This window comes from Lonchura striata, chromosome 9, assembly GCF_046129695.1.
Source record: "Lonchura striata isolate bLonStr1 chromosome 9, bLonStr1.mat, whole genome shotgun sequence".
In the NCBI taxonomy this organism is placed as follows: Eukaryota; Metazoa; Chordata; class Aves; order Passeriformes; family Estrildidae; genus Lonchura; species Lonchura striata.
The window spans coordinates 21,193,174-21,217,626 of NC_134611.1; the positions used below are offsets into that span (position 1 = coordinate 21,193,174).

Consider the following 24,453-nt stretch of genomic DNA (forward strand, 5'->3'; position numbering starts at 1 on the left):
TTTCATTATATGTTGTAAGAAAGAGATCTGCAGTACATCTTTATGCCCTGAGCTTTGCTAAAATTTCTGCTGTAGAGCCTTGGAGGACACATACCCTCAAATAAGGGAAGGGCAGCTCTCTATGGCAGTTTGTCTTTGTAAGGGACTTACTGGGCGTAGTCTGTGAGGGAGCATATGCCGTGGTGAGTAGTACCATGGATTTTCAGCTGACCAGCTCCTGCTTCTGTCCTGTCCAGCAGGTTGTTCTTTTCCTGTCATTCTCAAACATGAACACCAGAACAAACATAGACTATAAAAAGCATGGTTAGTTGTATGTGGATAAATTCTGTGTAATTAGATGATTATTCAATTGAATCTTGAGTCTGATAATGTGTGTTACAAGGTTCCGAAATGTGGCAATCACTACTAACCTACAAAATAATCAGCTTTACAAAACTGAACCAACAGGGTAATCCATCAAAGCTGTTTATTGTCACTTCATGCAGAAAACTCTTTGTCCTGAGTTGCCACATAACTAGTGATCCAAGTTAAGCTCATAATCACTTTCTTATCATTACATGCCTCTCAGCAGCAGCCTTCTCACACTGGAAAGCTGAGTCTGCTAGAAATAGCTAAGCTGTTTGCTGCCATATCCATCATATGCTTATGAAATCCTCTACAGTTGTTCATTTTAAGTAATGGTAGCAATTTTATTGTCTGTATTGCTATTAGGGCTGACAGAAAAGTAGCAGAACAGCAACAGCCTTTATTTGCTTGTGTGAAGAAGAATGTGGTTTCAAAGCAGGCTTGTTAAAGTGAGCAGTGTTACACATTCACTTGCTCAAGGACAGGACACAAATACTGTGTGAGGGAACTATGCAAATGTATTTATCCACTTGAAATAGCTGGATACCTTTTTCAGGTGATGGAACTAAGTGGAACAGGGGAATAGGGAGCATTAGTAGGAACATGCTTGTTTACAGAAACCTGCTTAGAAGAGGAGGCAGGGAACTTAGGTGCATAGGAAAAGCCTTCCCTTTCTCATATCCATTTCCTGTGTGTCTGGCTTAATCTTAAATCCATACAGTGCTGAAGTGGCCACATGTGCAGGCCTAGTCTTTCTTCCTAGTGACAACACCTTTATTGGTGTACCAACTTCTACCCAGCACAATTCTCTGAGAAAGTCTCTGCATAAAACATTTTGCGTGGGTTCAGCCCAAGGGATAGAATTTACAGAAGTTTGCAATTAAGAAGCCCCTTTCTTAACTGTCTCCACAAACAGAAAACGCCCTCTTTGAAATAGGATCTGAGCCCCGTGACTGGTTACTCAGCATTGTTGGATGATAACATACTGCAGCTAGGAAACAGAAGTGCTTCAGGCTTCCAGAGCTCCTGCAGTCAGGGGTCTCTCTTTTGCCATTTAAGGCACTTGTTTGCATTTCTGTGGGCATCTCTTCTCCCCTCCTTCCCTCTCCCCATATTCAGAACAAACCCAGAATCTCTTTAAGTAATGAAGAATGATTTATAGCATCATTCTGTGTAGTTTATGACAAGCAACTGCATGGTCTAATTTAATAAATGCTATGCTGTAATTACAGGCTTTCCTTTTCCTATTAGCTCTTCCTTTTTGTGTGTCTGGCACTGAATGAGCTGAGGAAGCAGAGTGCCTCGGGGAAGGGAAGCAATGATGACAACTTTGGAATGTTTTTAAATTGACTCCCACGAGCTCTCATGTTTTTGATTGCTGTTGTAAGATTCCTTCTCCATACAAGGCTTTTGTATCAGCAGAAAATGCATAAAGCATTTATTACTCAACATGAAGTAAACAGGGTTTTGGGGGGAGAATTCTGGTGTTTTTCTTCCCTCTATAAAAAGAGGAACTAAGACCCGAGAAAACCCCCTATAAACCACACTTACACATTCCCAGGAGTTTTAACCCATACATAGATGGCATTTGTAGCACAGCAGGGACAAATAATAAAAATACAATTCTGTACAAATTGTTGGATTGGGATATTAATTTTGTAAGGTATTCCTTTCCATAAATACAATAGGTATCTTCTTTTAAGACATGTATTAAGTGTTGAGATCCATAGCCAATTAGTTCCAACTACAACTCTTGAGTTATTGTGTTTGTGTATGCTGACCACCATCATTAGCAGTTCTCATCTCTGTGGCAGGCCCCACAATGCCTTGAATGAACATCAGTAGCACAAGCACAAGTAGAGGCAGCAGTGTGGGAATAGAAGCAGCTGTGAATGCAAACCCTGACTAATTGTTCATGTCAATGGACAGCAGAAATGTGACTCAGGACTCTTCAAAACCTCCAGTTTGTGAACTGTGACTTCTCCTAGTTTTATCCTTGCAGGTGTCCTGGTAGTTTGCTTTATACACTTGTTAGATTGTGGCAACTTGCCTACACTGCTATCCTAAAATAAGTTTCCTAAATGTATATTTAATTTAGTTCTGGAGTGAATACTGTACATTGTTTTGAAAATGAAAAGAAAGACCTATGTTTCCAGTCACCTTTATTTCACTAGAAAAGTATAAATTACCATCATAAAAACAGATAACACCAGTATAAAAATTAGATTCTAATTTATAAAATAAATACTAAAAAGTCAAAGCAACAGGTCTAAAAATCCCATCACCAAGATGATTTGAATCTACACCATAGCAACCATTTCTTCAACTGTTAATTAAAAATTATACTCAAAATGCAGTAAATACTGCTACCTATTCAGTGCTTGCTGAAGTGAGTTACTGCTGACTCAAAGCCTGCAAAGTATTTGTTCTAACACTTAGTTGGAACTATCAGACTCCTCTGTCTATATAACTCTAAGTGTAGTGTAACTGTATATACTTTTCAGATAAATAGCAAGTACCTGCTTCAATAGTGTTTCTTACAAGTTGCCAGTGCAGTAGTTTCAGTTTGTTTACCTTTGTCTACATCCAAAGATAAACAGACCAAGTTAATTTTATCCAAGAAGTGCAGAAATAAAAGTAGCAATTTTGTCACATCTGAACTAACAGATTATTTCACTAGTTAATATTGTTAAAAGGCAGATAAATACAGGGTTTGTTTCATAGAAACAGAAAAATATTCCTTTTAGTTAGGTAAGACACCTATTTTTCAAAAGTAGTGTCTTTTTCCCCCCTCACAAGTACCGTAAATCTTCTGGCTCAATAAGGCCGCACTGATCAAGTTAAAAGTACCTCTAGTTCAGAATCCTGTTTGACAGGACAATAGAAGGGGCTTGGGAACAATGTAGGAAAAATCTCTCTGCAAAGAGACCATGGCAATTTAGAGACAGGCAATCACCAGCCATAGGAAGTTCTACAAGGGAAAGTGCTGGCTCAGCACCTGGGATGGGGCAGCCCTGGGCGTACAGACAGACTGGGGAATGAGAGGCTGGGCAGCAGAAAGGGGCCAAGGAAGGCGCCTGGGGGACCTGGTCAAGGGAAAGTTGAACAGGAGCCAGCAGTGGCCTGGCAGGAGGGACACCCCTGTCCTGGGGACATCAGGGACAGCTTGGCCAGCTGGGCAAGGGAGGGGATTGTCCCGCTCTGCTCGGAGCTGGGGTGGCCTCACCTCAAGGGCTGGGGGCAGTTCTGGGTGCCACAATAGAAAAAAGACATTAAGCTGTTAGAGAGGGTCCAAAGGAAGGTAGCAAAGATGGTGAAGGCTCCAGAAAGGAAACTGTATGAGGAGTGGCTGAGGTCACTTGGTCTGTTCAGCCTGGAGAAAAGGAGACTGAGGGGAGACACTTCAACAACTTCGCCAAAGGAAGCAGAGGGACAGTACAATCTCTTCACTCTCGTGGCCAGTGACAGCACTCAAAAAACCAGCATGAAGCTGAGTCAGGGAAGGTTTAGGAAAAGGTTCTTCACCCAGAGGGTGTTTGGGCACTGGAACAGACTCCCCAGGGAAGTGGTCACAGCAGCAGCCTGGCAGAGGTCAAGAAGCTGTTAGCACTGTCAGGCACAGGGGTGGTGTTGTGCTGGGCTAGGACTTGGACTCGATGATCCTAATGGGTCTCTTCCAACTCAGCACATGCTATGATTGTAACAGATCACCAGAATGCTCATCCAGCCTCTGGCCGCTAACGACACAGGGCTTCCTGATATCTGGATTTTGTATCTGTACTGTCTAGTGGATCTTCTAATCCACATAAAGTTTGGGTTTCAGAATTCCTGTTTCAGAGAGCCTAAAAGTCTCCACTCAATTACCCAATTTAGGTTTTTTTTTTGCTGTTGGGGTTTTTTTCTGCTTTGGCTCTGCTACTAGTGTCTGCAATACTTTTTCCTTAGACACCATTAAGCAGCTCCTTTTCTCTCACATCTCTTGTTTTCTTTGCTTTCTTGCGTTTACACAGAACCACTGGAAGGACAATGGCAAGAGTGATGACTGCAACTGCTATCACTGCTAGGATAATAAAGACTTCTGCTCCATATTCTGTAGGGGAAAAAAAAAAACCAAGATTCAGTTATCAGAACCCACAATGCCACAGTGCTACAAACTCTTAGCACTCATTCCACTGAATGAAAAAATGCTTTCTATATGTTAGTCTCACAGAAGTGGAGTCACCACTTCAGTGTCAACTAAATACATTTTAACATTAATTTATTAAACTGAAGTAAAGCTTTATTTCATCTGGTTCACTTTAGGTTTTAATCTAGCTTATTTAGTGCACTGAAGTACCATGCTAACACCGTAAGAGTCAGTCAAACCGTTCCCCCTGCCCGTACATTATTTCTGTCCAAGTGAAAATCTATTCTAGGATAGAAAACACCGAGAAAAGATTTTTCTATTTAAATTTTAATGAAATTGCAATTTGTCACTTTTGTGGTAAATTCTCTGTACAAGAAAGCTAATTTGAGTTCATCTGCCATTTTAGAAGAGTTTCTCTAGAGTGCAAATATTCTTAACAGGAGAGAAGAAAGATACAGTACAGCAACATGATATTATTTAAGTAATGTTAATGACTGTATACTGAAGAAAGTGATAGCCAAATGGCTAGTCTGAAATGGCTGGCTGATTCACGTACACTTGCTGACTTACTTACCAGTAAAGAAGTCTATCTGCTAATCTCTGACCTTGGAACAAGAAAGAAACTCTTGTTCTCATTATCTGCTTTTGGCATAACTAAAGATCAGTTCATACTACAAGTAAATGGATAGGCAGGTTAACAGCACTTCTATGTTTGAGAGCTAATCCTTCAAGCACTTACTATGGCACCTGCTATTGGAAGAATCTGAGGAAAACAACTGGAAACAAAAATGAAGCTGAAGGCTAGTGATGAGATCTGGAACCTCAGACACCAGTCATCAACTCAGACAATTTCACCAAAACAGTTGGGCAAAACCCTAAAACCAGCTCCAACTAACTAAAGATGGTGGACTCTTACTTAAAGTAAGCTCTTCCCATAAGTTTCCATGTTCTAACTGTGTATTCTAACTTATACAGTAAACAGTTTATTTCATTGCAGGCACCAGAATTTAAAGATGTGGTTTTTTGTTATAATATTAAAGACTGAGTGACAAATCTTACTTGAAACTTACCATCTAAGATGCTCCTTCCTACACTGGTACAGAGCACCATGCTTTCTTGGCCATTATGATTTTCTCTGCGAGAGGGAATGATTCCCTTGACATAGAAGCAATAGTTCTTTCCACTGTCAACACTTACTTCAAAATTATGGCTTTTTGTTGTTACATCTTTCTGTAAAGGAAAAAGAAAATATTTCAAGTGTCAACTCTGAAGGTAGCACAGAAATTGTGTAACTGTACAGAATATAACAATTATTACCGAACAAAAAATAGAGTTAAATCTTACCTTTCCAGAACTTTGATCTTTCCAGTAATAGAGTTTGTATTCCAGGTCATGATGGAAAATATCTTGAATACTCAGAAAGCTTCCATTAGGAAACATATATGGTGTAAGTGGATCTTCGAACATGACATTCAGTTTGGAACCTTTTTGTGAATAAGTCTTTATCTCTGGTTTTCCAATAACAGCTAAACAAAGATTTTTAGAATTAAAAAACTGACATCCTCATTTATATACTACATGCACTTCTTTCCTTCTGCCCTCCAATACCTTCCCTCCTCAAATCTATTACAAGCTTAAAAAGTGAGTGAAGGCCTAGATTGTAAACAAGTCTCTTCACCTAGTACATAATATTAACTAAATGGTCTACTCAGTGCAGTGAGAAACAAATGGTAACCAAAATCTTACACCATCCCCTACAACAGGGAAAGCTTTATGCCTGAATATCTTCTTTTCCAATATCAGCAGGGTTACTGTAGGAATCTATAGAAAAAAAACTTTCAGCTCAATCTAAGCCTTGTTTAAATCAACAGAAGTAAGCTTGAAAATAAACTTACAGTAAGATTTAATTGGAAAACCTACTTTGGCTATAAGGTGTAAATTTTTCAGAGGCTGCAAAAGGTGGCTCTTCAAAGTTATCCATCTTCTCAGGCTTTACAGACAGTATGTGTGCTGTATAGGTCTCCTTTACATTCCTGAGGGCATCAGTAACATCACACTCTGTTTCTGATGTCAGCATGCATTTTCTCTTAATGTCAGATGTCTGCCTGAAAAGAGCAAGAAAGAAGTGTCAACACTTCTGAACCAGACATATGTATTATATACTTAGATACGTTAAAAAATGTTTTTCCCCTCAAACTGTATAATTTCCCTCATCCAGTAGAGGCTAAAAGGAGAAAACCTCTGAAGTCACTATTCTGTAGAGCTATATTTTACAATTCAAAGCAGAATTAAGTAATTCAAGTGTGATTGATATTAATTACAGAAATGTGCTATAGGACATATATATAAATTTAAAAAATCAATCTTCTACATTAATTGACTAGAAACCATAACTGGTTCTGATTTTACATTTTTCTGCAGTTACAGAATGTATTTAAAAATATATAAGTGTTGTGGTTTGACACGGAAAAAGAATTTTCTCAGAAGGAAGAGGTCAATTTGGATATTGACCAATTGAAGGTGGACACACCTCTGAGAACACAGAGGGGTTAAAAGCAGAATTCCCAGGAGAACTGGCTCTCTTTGGTTCCGGTCAGCGCGCAGTGCAGCCTCTCCCCTGCCCGGCCGTGGCTGGGTGGGGAGGCGGAGGCCCATGGCCTGACTGAGGTGGGCCCAGGGGTGGAGGGACTGGAGCTGGGCTGGCCCCTGCAGATGGAAGGGTGGAGAAATCTGGGATGTCTCTGTTCCCCCCCCAGAGTCGAGAGAGAGAGAGAGAGAGAGAGAGAGAGAGAGAGAGAGAGAGAGAGAGAGAGAGAGAGAGAGAGACAGAGGCAGCGGGGCTTGTCAGCAGTTCACCGCGGGGAAGAAGAGTGGGGGGCCACAAGGTGCCCAGCTGCTTGTGGGAGCTGGAAAATCTGGGCAGAGAGCCAGCCAGGGAGTCCGGACTTCCTGAGAAATGAAAGCTTTGTGAAATGTCACTCCTCCTCAGTTTGAAAGAGAGGAAGAGAGACAGTTTGGACCCTGGGATGTTAGAAGGAGAAATTCTAGGTGGGAGGAGATGAGTGGCTTTTTGGCTGGACTTTTTCCTTGTTAGCCACAAACTGAAACAATTTGTCTCCTCCAAGAGAGACTGTATTTTAGGAGGATGCCAGTGAGCCAAGAGATCTGCTTCAGCTGGGAAAAGACAGAAGTGGAGCAAACAGAGAAAAGTTAGGGGGTTTGTGGTGGTGCCCCCTGTCCTCAAAGAAGAAGAAGAGATCTCTGTTCTTGGACCCTCGGCCCCAGGGGGAAAATGGGGTTGGACTGTGGTCCCAAAAAATGAAAAACTGAACCGTTGTTTTTTTCCCCTCTTGGCAGGGCATCCTTGAAAGGAAAAATCCTAAAAGCAGTCTGTCCATCCATGCATTGGTGGTGAGAGCACTGCGCATGGAAAGGAGAAGGGTCACCATGGCAAATTTTTTCTCTGGGCGGTGCCATGTGTGACATGGAAACACAGGATGTGGAGCTGTGTTTTCTTGGGGGGTCTGTGGCACAGGAGAGACTCCTGCCTCCCTCAAAGGGGCTGAGTATCGATTGTCTGGAGGGTGGAAACCTGATTGGGGTCCAGATTGTGTCTCACTGTGGTTTGTTGGAGTTGGGTGGTGGGAGGAGGAATGCTTTGCAAGGTTTTCATTTTGATCTTTATGTGTGGTTTAAAATTTTTCCCTTTTATTTTCTTTTATAGTTGTAGCTTAATAAAGTTTTTTTCTGTTACTAAGCTTTGGCCTGCTTTGCTCTGTTCTCGATTGCGTTTCACAGCATTCAATTGAGAGATTGCATTTTCATGGGGGCACCGGCATTGTGCCAGTGTCAAACCATTACAATAAGATGCAAAAATCACTTTGAAGGTGTTATCCTTGATGCATTTGAAAACTATTGCCTTAAGAAATATCAGTTGTTATAGAAAGCTTTATTGACACTGATTCTTTAATGTGACAACAATGTTTCCATGTAGATGTAATTTGGTTTTGCATCTATGCAAATGCCACTAAGAACCAAACAGCAGCAGCAAATTTCAATGCAGAATTACAATCTAAAAGCACTGACAAAAAGCATGACCCGTGCACTTCTCTTGACTTTTAAATGATAGAAGGCAAGTACATTTACTTATGAAATAGCAATGAGACTATGAAGAAGTGTTAATTTCTCACTTTATTTCCTCACAAGAAGGAATGAAAAAACAGATTAGATATTACTCCTTCAACTCTTTTCCCTCTTTTTGCTAGTGAATTAAGGAGAACAAAAATTGTGTGATCTCAGCCGGAAAAGCGAGTGCTGACTGTTTGAATATTAACAGAGGTTTTCCTCAAAGTAGATCAAGTTTCATTTTTTAAAGTTAGCTGAACTCCCTTCTCACTTCATCAGATTTCTTTTGCCACAGATCAGTTAGGGAGCGTGTGACAAGAAATGCACTGAAAAGGGATAGAGGTTTGGCTTCTTTGATGGAAGAAATGTACTCTGTAAATATACATACACAAGAAAGCAAATATTTAATCCCATTTCCTCCATAACAGCAACTTCAGGCAAAAGAGGCACCTCTGCTGCAGAACTACATCTGATTCTATACTGAATCTTGAGCAAAGGTATTTAAATTTTTTGAAAGCAAAATGTCTGGGAAGAAACTCCAGATTCAAAAATTTCATGAAATTTGTTCTGCTAAGTGTGTGCTTTTAAGTCCATTAATCTAATCACTCTTAAAGAATGAAAAAGTGCATTAAGCCATTATACTGGTATTTCACTTGTTAGTCATGAGAGAACACTCATTTTTATGTCACTTTTAGGGACAGTAAAGACTACAGTACCACTTTTTGCATTAATATGTAGGAAGTTGGATGATACATTTTCCCTTTAGAGCACATTAAATAGTGCTCTATGTATTAAAATGGGAGCTAAAACCAGCACAGATTTATTACTGAACTTCACAGAAAGTTTTGTGCAGTTCTGAAAGAGGCATTAAGCACTTCGCATAAACTGGCTATATTTTATGTCCACAATATTTTACAGCTTACATTAAACACAATATCTTGACAGAGGTAGATGAACAAAGGTAATTTTTAGTATTACCCAGCAAGACAAAATTATTAATTACTGTGATTCACCGATTAGAATAAAATGCAGACTCATTTATTAGACACTTCCCAACATTGAAGACACAAGTCCAGACACCTTGAAAGACATAAAAAGGTGAAGTTCTGTCTAATACATGGTACGTCAGATTGAGTATCAACTCCTTCAAAGTATCCTGACTGGTTCTCTTGAGCAGCACTGAACCCCAGAACTGAAATACTGATCTAAAGCTCATCTCTCCATTTCTGAAGTGGGCAAAACAAGAAGTCTAAACCTGATATTTTTATAGTTGGACACTAAAAAGGATTGACACCTGGGTTGGCGGTTTTTCTAAATCCTAATGTTTGGGCATTTTTCCTGTTACATTCACTTTCAGAAATATTCAAACACGCTCTTTTCATTTTCTTCAGTTGCCATTAATGAACATATCATAGTGTTATCTACTTACCCATGTATTTCTACAGTATAGAAGTAGCCTGATGGTTTTGGTTGCCACTGCAGTATAGTTTTAAAATTGATTGAAGACCAAGTTATATTGACTGCTGTTGGTAGGATTTCATAGCCTTTAAATACAGAAGAGTGCCATCAGTCATATTATATATAATTCCTGTTTCCCTGCAGTCATTGTTCAGTTAAATGAAGCAGTTGCCATTAATTGCAACTTGGAAACGTTTTCTTGGGGCAAAAGACTCAGTCCTGCCCGTAAAGGACTGCTTATCTTACTAAAGAAATGTGTCCTGGCAGAAGTGAAGAATGAGAAGACAATTATTTCCTGTCTCGTAACTCTGAAATTGATGAGTTAATTTGAAGTTCTGTTTAATGCTCTCTTTTTGATCCAAGACCTCTGCAGAAGGTACAAAAGCTTGAACATGCATGAGAATGTTCAAGGACTGAACAAACGAGGCATAGCTCAAAACAATCCCTAGTTGTATCTGCTGCAGAAAGCGTTAGCTCCTGGATTCCCATTTACATATTCTGGAAAGATAAAGTCTCTCTAAATATCTGTGGTTGCCCTACACACCTACAGCATCTGAGAGAGGCCACCCCGGGATGCATCTGTGTCCCTCTCAAGCACACTTGGCCAGCCACAGCTGCCTCGGGGAAATGCCCAAGACGAAGCCGCCTGGGAAAAGCACTCGCAAAGCTGGAAGTAAGTAAAGCCCTCACCGCTAATTTCCTCTACCTCTTCGACAAGCTGGGAGCCGGGGGAAACGGGAGGAAATCTTGCGACTTCACTGCAGCGGCCACCCCCGCTCCCAGCGCGGCGCTGGCCAGCGAGGAGCCCGCAGTGGCGACCAGCCCTCGCAGCCCGGGCGGCGCAGCGCCGGCCCGGAGCGCGGGGGCCACTGTCGCTGTTCCCCTCCCGCCAGCGCGGGCGGCTCTCCGCGGACTCCCTCAGGGACACCCCGTCCTGGGGCTCCGAGGGACCCGTCCCGCCCGTCCCGCCCGTCCCGCGGGCCGTCACTCACCGGCGGCCGGGTGCCAGAGCAGCGCGCAGAGCAGCAGCGCCCGCGGCGAGGCGGCGGCGCGCAGCATCCCGGCCGCGGCGAGCGAGCTACGTGCGCCCGCCGCCGCCGCTATATATGGAGCGGGGCAGAGCAGGGGCGGGTCCGAGGCCTCGCCCCGGGGCCTTCCAGAAGCTCGGCCGGTTGAGTAAGCGCAGTGGGGGATCTTCGAGGAAAGGCAGGGGAGGGGCGCTGGGGCCGGACGTGTCCCGCGGGCTCCAGCCCCGCCGCCGCGGGCCGAGCGTGACGTGAGGGCACACCTGGACATGCCTGCGGTCCGTGTCCCTCTGCCTGGTCGCTGCCCTTGTACAAGCCCTCACTTCGCTTCTTGGAATACTGGTGAAGCTGGACACCGCTGGATAGCCAGCTTCATCCTCTGCAAGCCTTCAGCTGGCTAAAGGTGTTGAGCGGGCTAAAGCTGGGACACCCCAGCTCGGAAGCGGCTGCTCTGTGGGGCAGCAGGTCACGCAGAAGTGATGTTGGGTTAATTATCTTTGATCCTGTACATTCTGAAGGGCTAAATACGCGTCCTTCCCTCAGGACACAGGCCACTGGACACACCTGCTCAGCTAGGTCACATCGATCTCCTCACACCGTGCGTTGCGGACCCTGTCAAGGCTGATCGGTCGCACTAGACAGAAAGTAATTTTCAGGTAAATTTTAGGGCTTAGTACCTCACGTCTCCTATAAAGCAGGGGCCGTTAACCCTTTTCCTGCAAGGTCACCCTGGAAAGTGTGCCGTTTTCAGAGGAGCGGGGAATGTGTTTCTGACAGAAGGTGTTCGAGCCTCAGCCTTTGCCGAGGCTCGGGCTGCGGGGCCGTGCGGGCCCATGTGTCCCTTTGCCCGGCGGGGCTCTGGCTCTGCGGAGCTCAAGATCCGGAGGGAGCTGTGCTCGCCAGCTCAGGACTGCCGCTGGGAGGTGGGAAACACGTGCATAATGCAGGGGGACATAGGCATTTACAGTCTTAGACCGACTCTTTTTCTTTTGATGCTGACTTGGTACAAGGTGTGTGGAACATGTAGGTAAAAGAAGAAGACTAATGGAGAAGTTGAATATGTAATTACCTTTAATTTCCATGGTTGACACATACTTGTCTGCAAGCAATCAGCTCTCTCTCATAATGCAAAATAAATGCATATGGAACAAATTACAATATCCATTCAACCAGAGTCTGCATCAGAATTCATATAATTCTAAGGTGCACCTAAACCCTTGATTTTTAAGTTATAGGCACATTATAGTTAAAATCCAGCCATACACCTTCTCATTTTCCTTCTTTGTTTTTGATAAAATTTCAGCACTGTCTGTACGTAGCTGTATGCCAACATTACCTCAGCCAAAAATATTGCCTGCTTTTAACTTGGTGTAGAATACAGATCTTGTGTGTCTAGCTTTTCAAGATGGTTACCTTGTAAGATCACAGTTGATTTTCAAAGGATTTTAGAAAGAGAAATAGTACGTACATGTTTAAAGAACTTTTAGACTTTAATTCCATTTAATTTAGTGTAGTTCAGTCACAAAAGATGGAAAGTGGGTCTGCAGGGGTTTCCAGTTTTTATGCAGGTAATCTCAGGATTTCCTTCTCCTGTCTATTCCTTCACATCTCTTCTATCAAAAGCTCCCACACTTGAGGAACCATCCAGACCTTGTCCAGATTAACCACTGTGACCACTGCTACCTTATTCCAGTTTCCAGCATGGTATTTCAGTGTTTACTAACACTAGGCTCTTAGATGTTCTTCTTGCTGCAGCATGAGAGAAGGAGGACACCAGTTTGCCAGAGCTGATCAGGTTGGCATGGCAAGGGGCATAATGGAAAAGGGAAAAGCACAGAGGTGAGGAGCTGCTGCTGCTGCCACCTCTGCTCTTCTTCTTTGGCCAAGAGCAGATTTGACCACAGAATGAGAACTGCTCAGCCCTTCCTGGCTCCAGGCATCAACCAGCGTGGGAGAGGAGAGGAACCTCACACAGTATGACATGGGCTGAAGCCTCTGAAGTCTGCTCAGCAGCCAATGACTTCACTGTGACATTCTGGTCACATTTCCTGCCCACTTTATGGTATTTCAACAGCTCATTTAACACAGAAAAATTGTGCCTCTTTTCAAACATATGTTGCTACATGCAGGCGAGCCTTCTGCTGACGTAGAGCTCTGGCAATTTGTCTAGAAACTTAGTACTGGCTCCCAGAGTGGAATGCCAAAAGGTAGGCATCATCTCTGTACATGTCTCTAACCCAAGTAGTCATCCTGTGCTCATTTACAACCAGCTGAGAAAAAATCTATTCCTAAGGTAAAGTACATATTTTCCTAATATAGGTACCTAAAGCAAGTCAAATTAATCTATTTCAGTGTTGAAATAAATGGAACATTTCTATTGATGGAGAATATCTTGCTGGGACTGTTTAGAATATCTGGGAGACATGCAAGAGCACAAGCCTGGCTGCACAACTTAGTTTAGATGACCTCTTCCACTCTGTGATATCTTCAGTCTGGTGAACTGGGTGGAATCATGGTTGTTACCCATTTGGAAGGTTTGCCAAAATGCAAGCAGGTTCTACAGATTTTCTTTCTGTGATATGTATGCTATGGCACCAATTGATTATGGGAAATGTGAGGAGGAAAGCAAAACTAAATCTGTGAAACTCCATTCTTTTTTAAAGAGGTGCATGCATTTATTTTTCTATATGACCTGCCAAGTCTCTAAACTGGTTTGCTTAGAGAGAGCTACAAATAATTGTTTGCTTAGCAAAGCAATTGCCACATCATGTTTTCTGTACAGTCATATATAATTATTGAAGTGGAATGCCTCAGGTGACATCAATGACAGATTGGTTTCTTTACACTGATGGTTTTGCAAGACTGTAAGTAAAATTTTGTAATAGTTACTAATGTTTTGAAATTTTGTAGTGCTATAAAATGTTCATCACTCCCTGCTAACATCAAAGTCAGCAATATCATCATATCCAATAGTGTAAAATTTACTTCTGTGAGCAAGATTTGAAATCGTAGAGAGCGTTCTCCAAAATGAAATTGCTCCTGATATTTATCTTAAATTTAAGTCTTTGTTTAATTTGTCTTAGTGGCCCATATGATTCAGTAAATTATGTAATTATATAATAAATTATATTTCATTAGAAACCCCAGAAGTTCAGGTAACAACCTGTAATTTGGTACCTGCTTCCATAAATATCTTAGCATTTCTCTTGCAGACCTGCTTTATCAAATACTGTGTTATAAATGCATACACAAACTCACAAATATCACTGAGAAACAGTATGTGTAATTAAGAGGAATTGTATAATGTTGCAAAATTAGTTATTAAGTTCCCTTTTTGATGCACAGAAACTCAGTTTAGTCTCCCTTTGGACCAGTGTAATGGAGTGAAGAATCAACTTTTATACCTAAAAGTGGCTGTGTTTGTTGCTGTGCCTGAAATCTCTATACCAATGAAAGTCCCAGTATCATGAATTCCTTGTGAATCCCTGATTTTCTTATTATCTAAACTATTATAAATTATTCTGTGATTCTAAAGCTACCCTCTGATTTTATAAAATCACATGTAGCTTAACAGAAAACATTCAAGTTTCACTGGGATAGAACTAGTTAAAAATTAAAATCCAGTTCTGACATTAATGAATCTTCCTTTCACTTGTTGAAAAAAAGTAATGAATAATAAAATTGATAGAAAAATTGAAATTACCAAAAATTTAAAAAATTTAAATTAGGGGAATCATTTGTTGATAGTAGAAATCCTGAAGTGAGTATTTTTATGTTTTTCTGATATTCTGCTTTCAAAATTTGTGTTGTTACCACGTTGGCCATACACACATCTCCTTACTTATCATATGGATATGTTAGAAAGAGATACTAGCTCAGCAACAAGTCTTCTAGGAGTTTTTGGGTCTGGATGGGCTCTGTGTGGAAATGATGCCTGCTTGGGAGGCAGGACAGGCATCCCAGGGAGGGAGGCTTTGAGCCTTTTCCACTCTGAAAATTCCTGTCAACATTGCTTTGGTGTCAGATGCAAATTCCTGTTTCTCACTCACAGAATGATGTGTGATGCATTTATTATCCTTTTCAAAATCTTGTTTTGCAGCACTATTTCATGATATTTGGTGCATTTTATTTCTCTGATCTTCAGCAATGCCTTGGGGTAAATAAGATCATGTAAATGAAAATTTAAACCAAACTTTGGTTGATTTGGTGCGTGGAGGATTTCCGGAAGTGAGCAGCTGCAGCAATAGCACAGCTGTGCTGTGAGGAGTGCCAGGGTGCTGCTTGAGTACTGTGAACAGCTGGGTGTGTTTACTGGTGAGGCTCTCCTGCTAGAGGACAAGCAATTACAAAAGTAGTAATAAATGTCAGTGGAGCACAACAGAAACTATGGAGATAGAGACACTAAATTGTGTTGGTTCCTTCTGTGCTCAGAGGCTTTACTTTAGCCAAACCAAAGTGTTATAAGATTGAATCTGATGTTTGACACTGTCTTCCCTTTATTCCAGGTGTTCCATCCCAACAGTGAAGTATCCTCTTGGGGTATTTAGCTTACCCTGTGATATCTTAATGACATAAATTAATCTTGCAGTTATTATGCATCTCCCTCATAAGATTTCTTTTTCCCAAGTTTCATTAGACACAAGTGAAACTAACGGACCTTATTTACTTAGTTTTCTTCTCATGCCTGAGTTTGTGAGGAAGAGACCAAACTGAAAAAAACACCCCAAAAAGCAACATAAATATTAAATAAAAATAAATAAAACTTATTTTCAAAGAGTCAAGTACATTAAGAGTAGCCTCCTTTCTTTTCATATTGAATCCAGTCCCAGCTCATGACTTTAAATTTCAGGACTGAAATAAATCCATTTTACTAGACAGGTATTTGTAACTTTTAGTAAAACTTACTCTCCTTTCTTATAGATTGTTAAAAATATGGACTTATTAAGATTTGATGTGGCATATATAACATCTCAGTGAAGGCAGTGCTAGTTAAATTCAGTGTTCTTTAAAAATATTTGGTATGATCACACCTTGAAGGTTAGGCAATTCCATGGATAAAGTAAACAAAGCTTCAGTTTGAACAAATGTGGTCTCTAGGCTGTCATTAAACCTATTCTTAGGAATGGTGAGAGAGGAAAAGGTAAATAGCACTCCATTTGACTTTGCTATTGGAATGTTTAATCTTCATGTAAAATGGCTTTCTCTTTTGGAGAAAATTGATACAACAAAAGCCCCGTTCTTTACTAACCATCAATATGAAATTGAGTTTCTTTAATATCCTGCATCTCTGTTTGACATTACATTACTTTGTTGATGCTGTCTTTTTTTGCTGAGGTGGGAGTCAGAAGATTAAAAATAATTAGCTATTGGAGAATAATACTGTATTTGATAATGGGACATAATCAGCCTGCTACACTAATAGAACGCTATCCAAATGCTACAAGAATGATTTAACTTGACATAATTACTCACAGCTTACTGAATAATTAAATATCACTGTAAAGTGACATTTTAAAAAAACTGTACAACAATGTAAACAAAACATAGCATCTACTCAAATCAGTATACTTGTGCCCCCAGTGTCAGACTTGAAATTTTATTTTCAAGGAACAAAATAAATATTAAAATACATAAAAGGCTAATGCAGCATGATTTTAGCTGAGTTCATCATCATGACAAGAAAGAGTGAATTTTACTTCACTGTAAAATGTGAAGCATTTTACTGTGAGATAAAGAGGGATTTGGTTCTTACTGTCCTTTGGTGCCAGTTAATGTGGACAAAATACTGGCAGAGATCATATCACTTACTAGATATTTTCTGCCACTTTGTGCTACTTGTCAACTCAAATCATACGTCAGTGTAAACAACTTAAAATTTTAGCCCTGACAAAAAATACATGCAAAGGGGTATTACTGCTGCTAATCAGTTTTCTATCTGTCCAGTACACTGGTAAAGAAACATATTAGATCTGATTTAACAGCAAGGTCTGAAGGAGTTTTCTCAAATATCTCTACACTGTTTTTTACAGACATACTCATTCTCTGTCTTTGAATGCAAGAACAATTTTAATTCAGCCAGTTAAAGGGCAAGATGAATAGAGCATAAACTGGTGCTAGCTAAGGCATTACATTCCTGTGTGTGGAGCAATCCTCCCGTAGCAGCCAGCACCCAAATGCATTCTTTCACCGTATCGGGGCACAGAGAGCACAGAGTGCACTTCTGGTGACTGTGTGAATTGATTTAGGAGTTAGTAAAAAGGGCTGAGGAGAAACGTCCAGTAACCAGCAGTTAGCGCTAGAAAAGCGACGTGGTTTGTAGCAAATGGCTGAATGTTGAACCCTGAAAGTCTCAAAGATTTAAAAACAATTGTGTCATTATATTTTGTATTCTGGTGTGTTGGGAGTCAAGTTAGGGTCTCTTGAAAAGCTTGAATGCTGGCATTCCAAACTGCTGTCTTTGAACATGTAGCTGATGGATTAGCAGTGCTTAGAGCTTTGTGAGTGTATTTGAAAAGAATGTTAAGTACATAGAAGAAATATGCTCCTACATTGAGTGTTTTCCTTAGAACAAAAAAAAACAACAATTAATAACACTGATCAATTATTATCAGAATGTATATTTTCAGCTTATTTTATTAACAGCTAGGTAGTCTAGGATTTTAAGTTTGAAAAACTGATTTTATTTTAGTCCAGTTATCTTGTTCTTTCCCCATGATATTTAACTTCAAAATAACATCAGCCCAGTTTTTGTTTCCTGCTATCTGTCTCCATTATCTAAACCACACTCACTCCTGCTGATACCCACAGAAACATCTTGGACTAACCACCTCCAGACTTGGTTCCAAACAGTGTGGTTGGTATCTGATTTGTAGAACAGTTGTTAGAATAGAAGGAAAAGTACCTTTCAAATGAAGAGCAAATACTCCTTTGCAATCTAAGACATCTAGAAAGTCAAAGCCATCCTTCTGTAAGATTCCATTTACAAACTTAGGCTCCTTGGTGCTTTTGTGAAGCAGTAGTAAGAAGTATTTCTTGGTCTACTCTACCATGTACCCAAGTTAGTGCAAAATCTGAAGTACTATTGCTTTTCCAAACACACTTTAAGGAGTTTTATAAACTCAAAGCTAACTTGCATTTAGACAAAAATCAGAACTATACACCTTTAAAATAGGAAAATGTAGTGCAAGACATAAGAAAAATGAAAATTATTTTTAGATTAAAGTTGTTTATTCATTCTTTCCTACAAAACACATTGACTCAGGTATATAGATACAGTGCAGCGTGCCTCATGCTGAATCACTTACCTGCATGTCCAGAACATGTAATCTTATTGGAGGTAATTCCCATTTTCTAGTGCTAGTCCTAGATGCAGGGGAAAGAACTGACTGCACAACTTGCATTGTTTCTGCATAGAAGATGTCTTTGTGCAGATAAAGGGTCAGGGTGTGTATTGGGTCTCAACTCAATCACTACTCCCCTTGCAGGCAGCACATTAGTTTTTGAAAGATATAGAAAGATTTGCAAAGATTTAGCTAAAGATAGGTAGCTTTGCCCTTGTTTGTGAATAATCTGTAGCACCTGTGCTGATCTTTTCTTTTATCAAATACAATATTGTGCAATATTGCAAAACACTGAAGGCAGATAACTGTGTACTGATTCATTAGCAGCCCCAAGAATAGTAAAAAATCTTTGGACCCATTGGTGCAGTCCTTGTTAGTGTTTCTATTTTCCTGCATTTTTTGTTTCATTATCAGCCCTGATCAATTTCCTGAAATGCTTTAGGAAAAAAAAACCCTGTATTATCATCTAGATTATCCAGTTTCAATCATAAATATGACTTAATTTTGTTAATAACTGTTGGAGCTTTAGGATCTTCGAAATATTTCAATTAAACCTGAAGCTTGGCTAGGCAAAAAAATCTTTGATCTGTGTTTTTCAGATGTTTCACTTGATGCTTTCCCTCCCTCTCTCCTCTTATTCTGAGAAGCAAGCTTGACATAGGCACCTCTTGACAAACAGCAGAGGCTTCAGCTGAGATTGTATCACCTTGGAATTTTAAAATCTCAAGAGGAATTTGAACTCGAGGTGTTACCTTTTCAAACATGCAGTACTGCCAGGCAGAGGCAGACATTCAGTGGGGGAGGTGGAATTCCAGCGTTAGAGGACAGAATTGCTGAATTTCAGCTTCCAAACTCTTTTAATATATTATTTAAACTCTTACTGCACAATTCTGCTTAAATCCAGACTTTGCTATCTTGTCTTGAGTCCAAAGCTATGTCCCCAGAATCTGAAAGATTGTATCCAATTCTTCTGTTCTTCTGGCTTCGATATTTCTGAATACTTTATAAATTCTTGTCCAAACCCCAAACTTGTTCAAAGTTCAGTATTTATTTTTGTTACTTTTTTGGAAAGACTGGATGAATTAATTGGGAATTCATGTGCAGTGGTGTGCAAAATACATAACTAACAGTTTTGATTCTTAGCAAGGTTTTTTAATTCATACACTAAGAATTTTCTTTTATTGATTGTGCTAATTACTAAGCTTTCTTACAATAAAGTTTATACTACTTCCATTGTCTGAGAAAGAAGGGTGGAAGCACTAAGAACTGGAACTCAGACACTTTCAGAATATAAATACAGCCTACTTTGCCCATGAATTGATTAATGCATTGCTTGTGATTCACTTGAACCAGGAATCTGAGAAACAAAAAATACTAGACTGAAAAGGCTTTTATGTGCTACTTGAAAGGAAGATAGAGGTCAGACACTTTTTTGGACTAAGCCTTGATGACACAGGAGAAATTCAGTCAAAAGAAACAAAGTATGCAGGGAAACATATTTTCTTGCTGCCAGGAAAGAAACAGGCAAGTTCTGTTCTGCCTCTTTGGATATTTTGCCAGCAATCACTGGTGTAGACTCCCTTTTGAGAAAAGCAGGCAGGAGACTAGCTTTTGTTAGTCTCTTTTGCTACCTCCCCCTTCACTGTCTCCTTTAATTTACATTTATAACTTCATCTAATTTAATTCTGAAGGAACACTGTTTTAAAGAAGGAAAATTGCAGCTAGAATGCTCTTAGGCTAAACTGTCACTATAGTTGATGTCCATAACAGCTCCGTATTTTGCCTTGATCACTTGACAAATACAGCATGTTTTCCACTTTTCCATAGTTGTTGCCCAGCAACTAATTCCCTTACTAGTTGTGGGTTTCAATTGCCTTCACCCAGCTAGGTTCTCCATCTCCTTTCAAGTTTGTTCCACCAATCCTCTCAGTTCTATCTCTGTCAGTAGCAAAGGGGCAAGTAACAGAGACTGCTAAGTGCAGTGGAGATATTGTTAACATGATGTTATTTTTGTATTCTTTATTTATCCTTCAGAAGAGTAGTCCCAGGTGAAATGCTTTATAAGCACTTGCTTTCAGAGACAGGGGTAATTATTATAGGAAAAAATATGCCAAATATATATTTATTACATATGTTTTTAACCTGTTTTTTTCCTGTATAGCTTACTCATGCCAGATAAGTGAACTGACCTGTAATAGCAATATGGCTGGAGTATGCAGAGAACTATACAGAAGTCCTTTGACCAAGAAAATTACACAGGTTTTAATTACACAGGTTTACAAAAATTTTCAACATAAATCCAGCTTCACAGTCAAAATATTTGTCTGTTCATAGGCTTTGTTTTCTCTCAAAAACATTTTCTAATTGCAAAAAATATATTTGAATTGATATACCCAGAGACCCAACTGCAACTTTGTAAATATTTTTGTCGTCCATCTTGGAATTATTCTGCAATGTATAATGGCCTTTTTTATTTTGTTTTCTTTCAAGTGTCTTTGATTTGAAGATGAATGACCCAACCCTTTACTAATTTTTATGTTACACAGCTGGCTGAACGCTAAAGTGTTTACTACTGGGGCAGATCAAAAACTACCATCCATTAGTAAAGGCGCATTAATTCTCTCTAGATCTGAGAGAAGTTGCCAAAAGATTTTTCGTCATTTATAACAAGTCTGAACCTGTAGAACCTGGAACGTTTAGATCATTTATTTCTAATTAACGTGCATTTATTTGTAATCTTTGTGTAGTTGTGCAACTCTATTAAAAGCACATATATTCTAATCTTGTTTACACTGTCTGTATAGTGGTTTAAGCTTTATGGATTTAATTTCATGATAGAAAGGAGAGGAAAATCAAGTTCAAAGTGTATGAGATTTAGATGTGTAAGATGTGCATTTGCCAGCAATAGTATCTGCCTTGTTAGCAGGCTTAAAGCAGGCATACATTGGTTTTGTTTCCTTCTCAAGAACAGTACCTCTGTGTCAATATTATCTTCTGACAGGCAGCTCAGTGGATATCACATCAATCTTGCTTTAAATTTGCCAACAAAACTTTTCTATTTATATCTACAGTTAAAATATTAGAGCATGATTATGTCCATGCAGGAAATAGCTGCACTCCCAACTGCCAACCCTTGTGGGGTGGCAGGGTAAGACCACACAGCACAGTCTGTATCTTGCAGACTTTCCAAGCCTCGTGTTGTCTTGTTTGTCTCTGTGATTACACAAAAATACACAAACCTGCCTGTGCATTTTCATGTTTGCTACTACTAGTAAGGATGCACTGCTACAAGTGAAAAGGAAGGAAACTTTTGTTCTCATTTATTATGGGCTTAATTATGAATCTGTATTTACTTTGGGACAGAACCTGACCCAAGGACCAGCTCTTTTCTGTTTCCTAAGTGGGTACCTATATTAACATAGATTGCACTGAGATATTGCTAAGTACCACTTTCAGCTTGACAGAGGAGCTTGGTGCAAAACATCAATTTCAAATGTTCTGATATTGATACTCTGAAATTTTACAGCACGTATTTTAATGTATTTGAAGAACCACATTTTCTTGCTTTATTCTTCTCAGATTCTAGCCAACACCAGTAATCAATGCCAGAACTGTATAATAGAGTTTTGTCTCAAAACTCTGATGGTTTTTGCTTGTCATTTGATCTCTATTTGAGGCCAAGTAAACTTTTCCTTTCTGTGCCTTTTTTAGAGCTGCAGTGTTGCTTGATGTGCTTCCTCATGTGTAGTAGCAGGTCAAAAGTACATGAGAGGCAGAGACAGGATTTCTGAAGAAGAGGATGTGACATCAGAAAAAGGGAAGTTTGGAAATTGTAACTTTTCAGCACATTAAGACACTTTGTCATGCCTTAATGCAATGCTGGATCCTAATTTAACCTGATTTATGCTATTCCTATTACCATTCCCTCGTGTAATCAACATGCTCTCAGAAACAGTAGTGCATATGCAAACTGCCTATTACTAACTTTTGATCATGAAATTTATGAGTTTGATTCTGTGGTGTCATCACCTGCTTTTTAATGTATAAATGGCTCTACAAGCAGTGAGACATAGAAGAAAGGGCTGTGAAAATTAGCAAAAAAGTGTATCTAGCTGATTGAGCTTGAACTATTTTATGTTTTGCTTTTCTATGAAGAGGAATAGAAGCAGGCTATGAAGTCACAGGAATTTTTTATGTGTTGTGTTGGTGAAAGTCATTTATTTGCAGCATGATTTTATTCCTTCCTTATTTTTACTTCTGTTTACTACTAGTAGTCCTTTTTCTCTTTTCTTAAAAAAGCAGTTGTTAAAAGGCAAAAAAGGGGGGGCTCCTCATGAATAACATCTTGATTTATATGGGTATTTCCAGACGTAAAAATAAACTGATAGAATTCAAAGGCATGAATTCCCAGGAATATATACAAAAGTGACATTATCAACATGTGTGATCAATATTATTTAGCTTAAGACTGTCAAGACCAAACTAATCATTCTCCTTTTAGTAGTACTGTGAATACACAGCTAAGAGCTTCCCTTTTCTTGAATTCTGATTTGATAAAAACAAAGAAAATGTTTTTTAGTGGTATGGTTCATGTCATTGTATTTATCCCACTGCTTTTGGTCTTGCACACTTCTCCAGACTCATGCTCAATTAACAATGTTATTAGCACAGGGCCTTAAAAACCTGGAAGCTGAGCTCATGACTGACTAGGTCTGTACCTGCAGTAGAAGGGATACAGGGAAACCACACATTTTTCAGAAGTTCTTTTGCTAAGAATTCTTGATTTTGAGACAAGTTCTGTTTTTAAATCACTGAGCTAAATATATTAATTTATAAGAGCTTAAAAATCTTTATGTAATATGACTTGTAAAACTCAACCCATTAATTTAGCTATTATTATAGCATTCAGTTTTGAAGAACACACTTCAAAATGAGACAAAAAACTCAAAGAAGAATACCATCACTGAGAATTTTAACTGAGGAATATGACCCCCTTATTAAAAAAAAATAAACTGAGAAATGTGCAAGTAATTTCAGAATGTAATCTGCCCAAATTAATTCTTGCATGTTTTTAATATTATATGAAATCAGTAGGGACACGTTTTTGCAATTATAGCAAGCCTTTACAGGAAGCAATACTTGCATTAAAACAAGCATCATGTTTTCCCTTGTGAGCACTTGATCTCGTAGATTTTGTAGGGATCTTAAGGAATGACTTGCAAACTGCAGAAGCCGTGAAGGGAACATCTTGTGTGCAAATGGAATGATGGATCTGACCCAGCTTTTGCTGACTGCTCTCTCTCAGCATTCCTACTTCTGTGGTATACTGTAGGACTTCACATCACTGGCAAATTTTCTTAGCTCCAAATCTGCTCTGCATTTAACTTTTTTTTTTTGTTTGGTTGGGTTTGTTTGGTTTTTTTTTTTTGTAAAGAATGCCTATCCTATAATATCCACTAGCACTCTCCTCACCCTCAATTTACTGTTAAAATATTAGAGCTCAGTCATATCAGTAGAATTTTCTTGCTTCACTGAGTAAAATGACACAAACTTAAATTGGATGGTAACTTCAAATATTTCACAGTATAAGGAAAGAGCTTCAGCCAATACTGCAGTTATAAGGCTTTTGATTACTTCTAATAAATCTAAATGTTATGTAGGGCAATTTGCTTCTTGAGTGACATTTGTAGTTCCAGTCTTGACATGTTGATAAAATTGAAAACAAAAATTTTCATGACTCTAATGGAAATTGTGTGTTTGTAGTACGACACGGCCAATTGAGCCATGAGATCAAAGTAGCCTGAAGCCCAAGGAATTCCTGATCACCTGAGATAAAATACTAAAGCAGTATGACAAAACAATGAGATTGTGTCTCCCTATGCAGCAAGACAAATAGACTAATAGGAAATGTCTCATCTTAGTAAGATAGAGAAATTATATTTACTTAATATAATGCTGATTTGGATTCATAACTCCAGTGAGACACTTCTGGGTGTGTATTGTTATAATAAATAAACACATTCCATTGAAGAGA

General features: G+C 39.4%; 1 protein-coding gene across 1 annotated transcript; it reads right to left on the bottom strand.

The window, feature by feature from the left end:
* Positions 1-4,193: 4,193 nt before the first annotated feature.
* On the bottom strand, positions 4,194-11,128 carry F3 (coagulation factor III, tissue factor). Its single transcript, XM_021525806.3, has 6 exons — positions 11,047-11,128; positions 10,026-10,140; positions 6,392-6,576; positions 5,816-5,997; positions 5,542-5,701; positions 4,194-4,435 (listed from the first exon to the last, which is right to left on the bottom strand). The coding sequence occupies exons 1-6, from the start codon at positions 11,111-11,113 to the stop codon at positions 4,287-4,289; spliced, it is 858 nt and encodes a 285-aa protein (XP_021381481.3). The 5' UTR covers positions 11,114-11,128; the 3' UTR covers positions 4,194-4,286.
* Positions 11,129-24,453: the final 13,325 nt, after the last annotated feature.

Bases quoted from the DNA above. Each gene is read 5' to 3' on its own strand.
- F3 (XM_021525806.3), bottom strand. From the start codon at position 11,113: ATGCTGCGCGCCGCCGCCTCGCCGCGGGCGCTGCTGCTCTGCGCGCTG. The intron at 5,998-6,391 runs GTAGGTTTTCCA...ATCTTTGTTTAG, and splicing joins ATTTACACCTTATAGCCAAA to CTGTTATTGGAAAACCAGAG. The intron at 4,436-5,541 runs GTAAGTTTCAAG...TTTCCCCTACAG, and splicing joins AGGAAGGAGCATCTTAGATG to AATATGGAGCAGAAGTCTTT.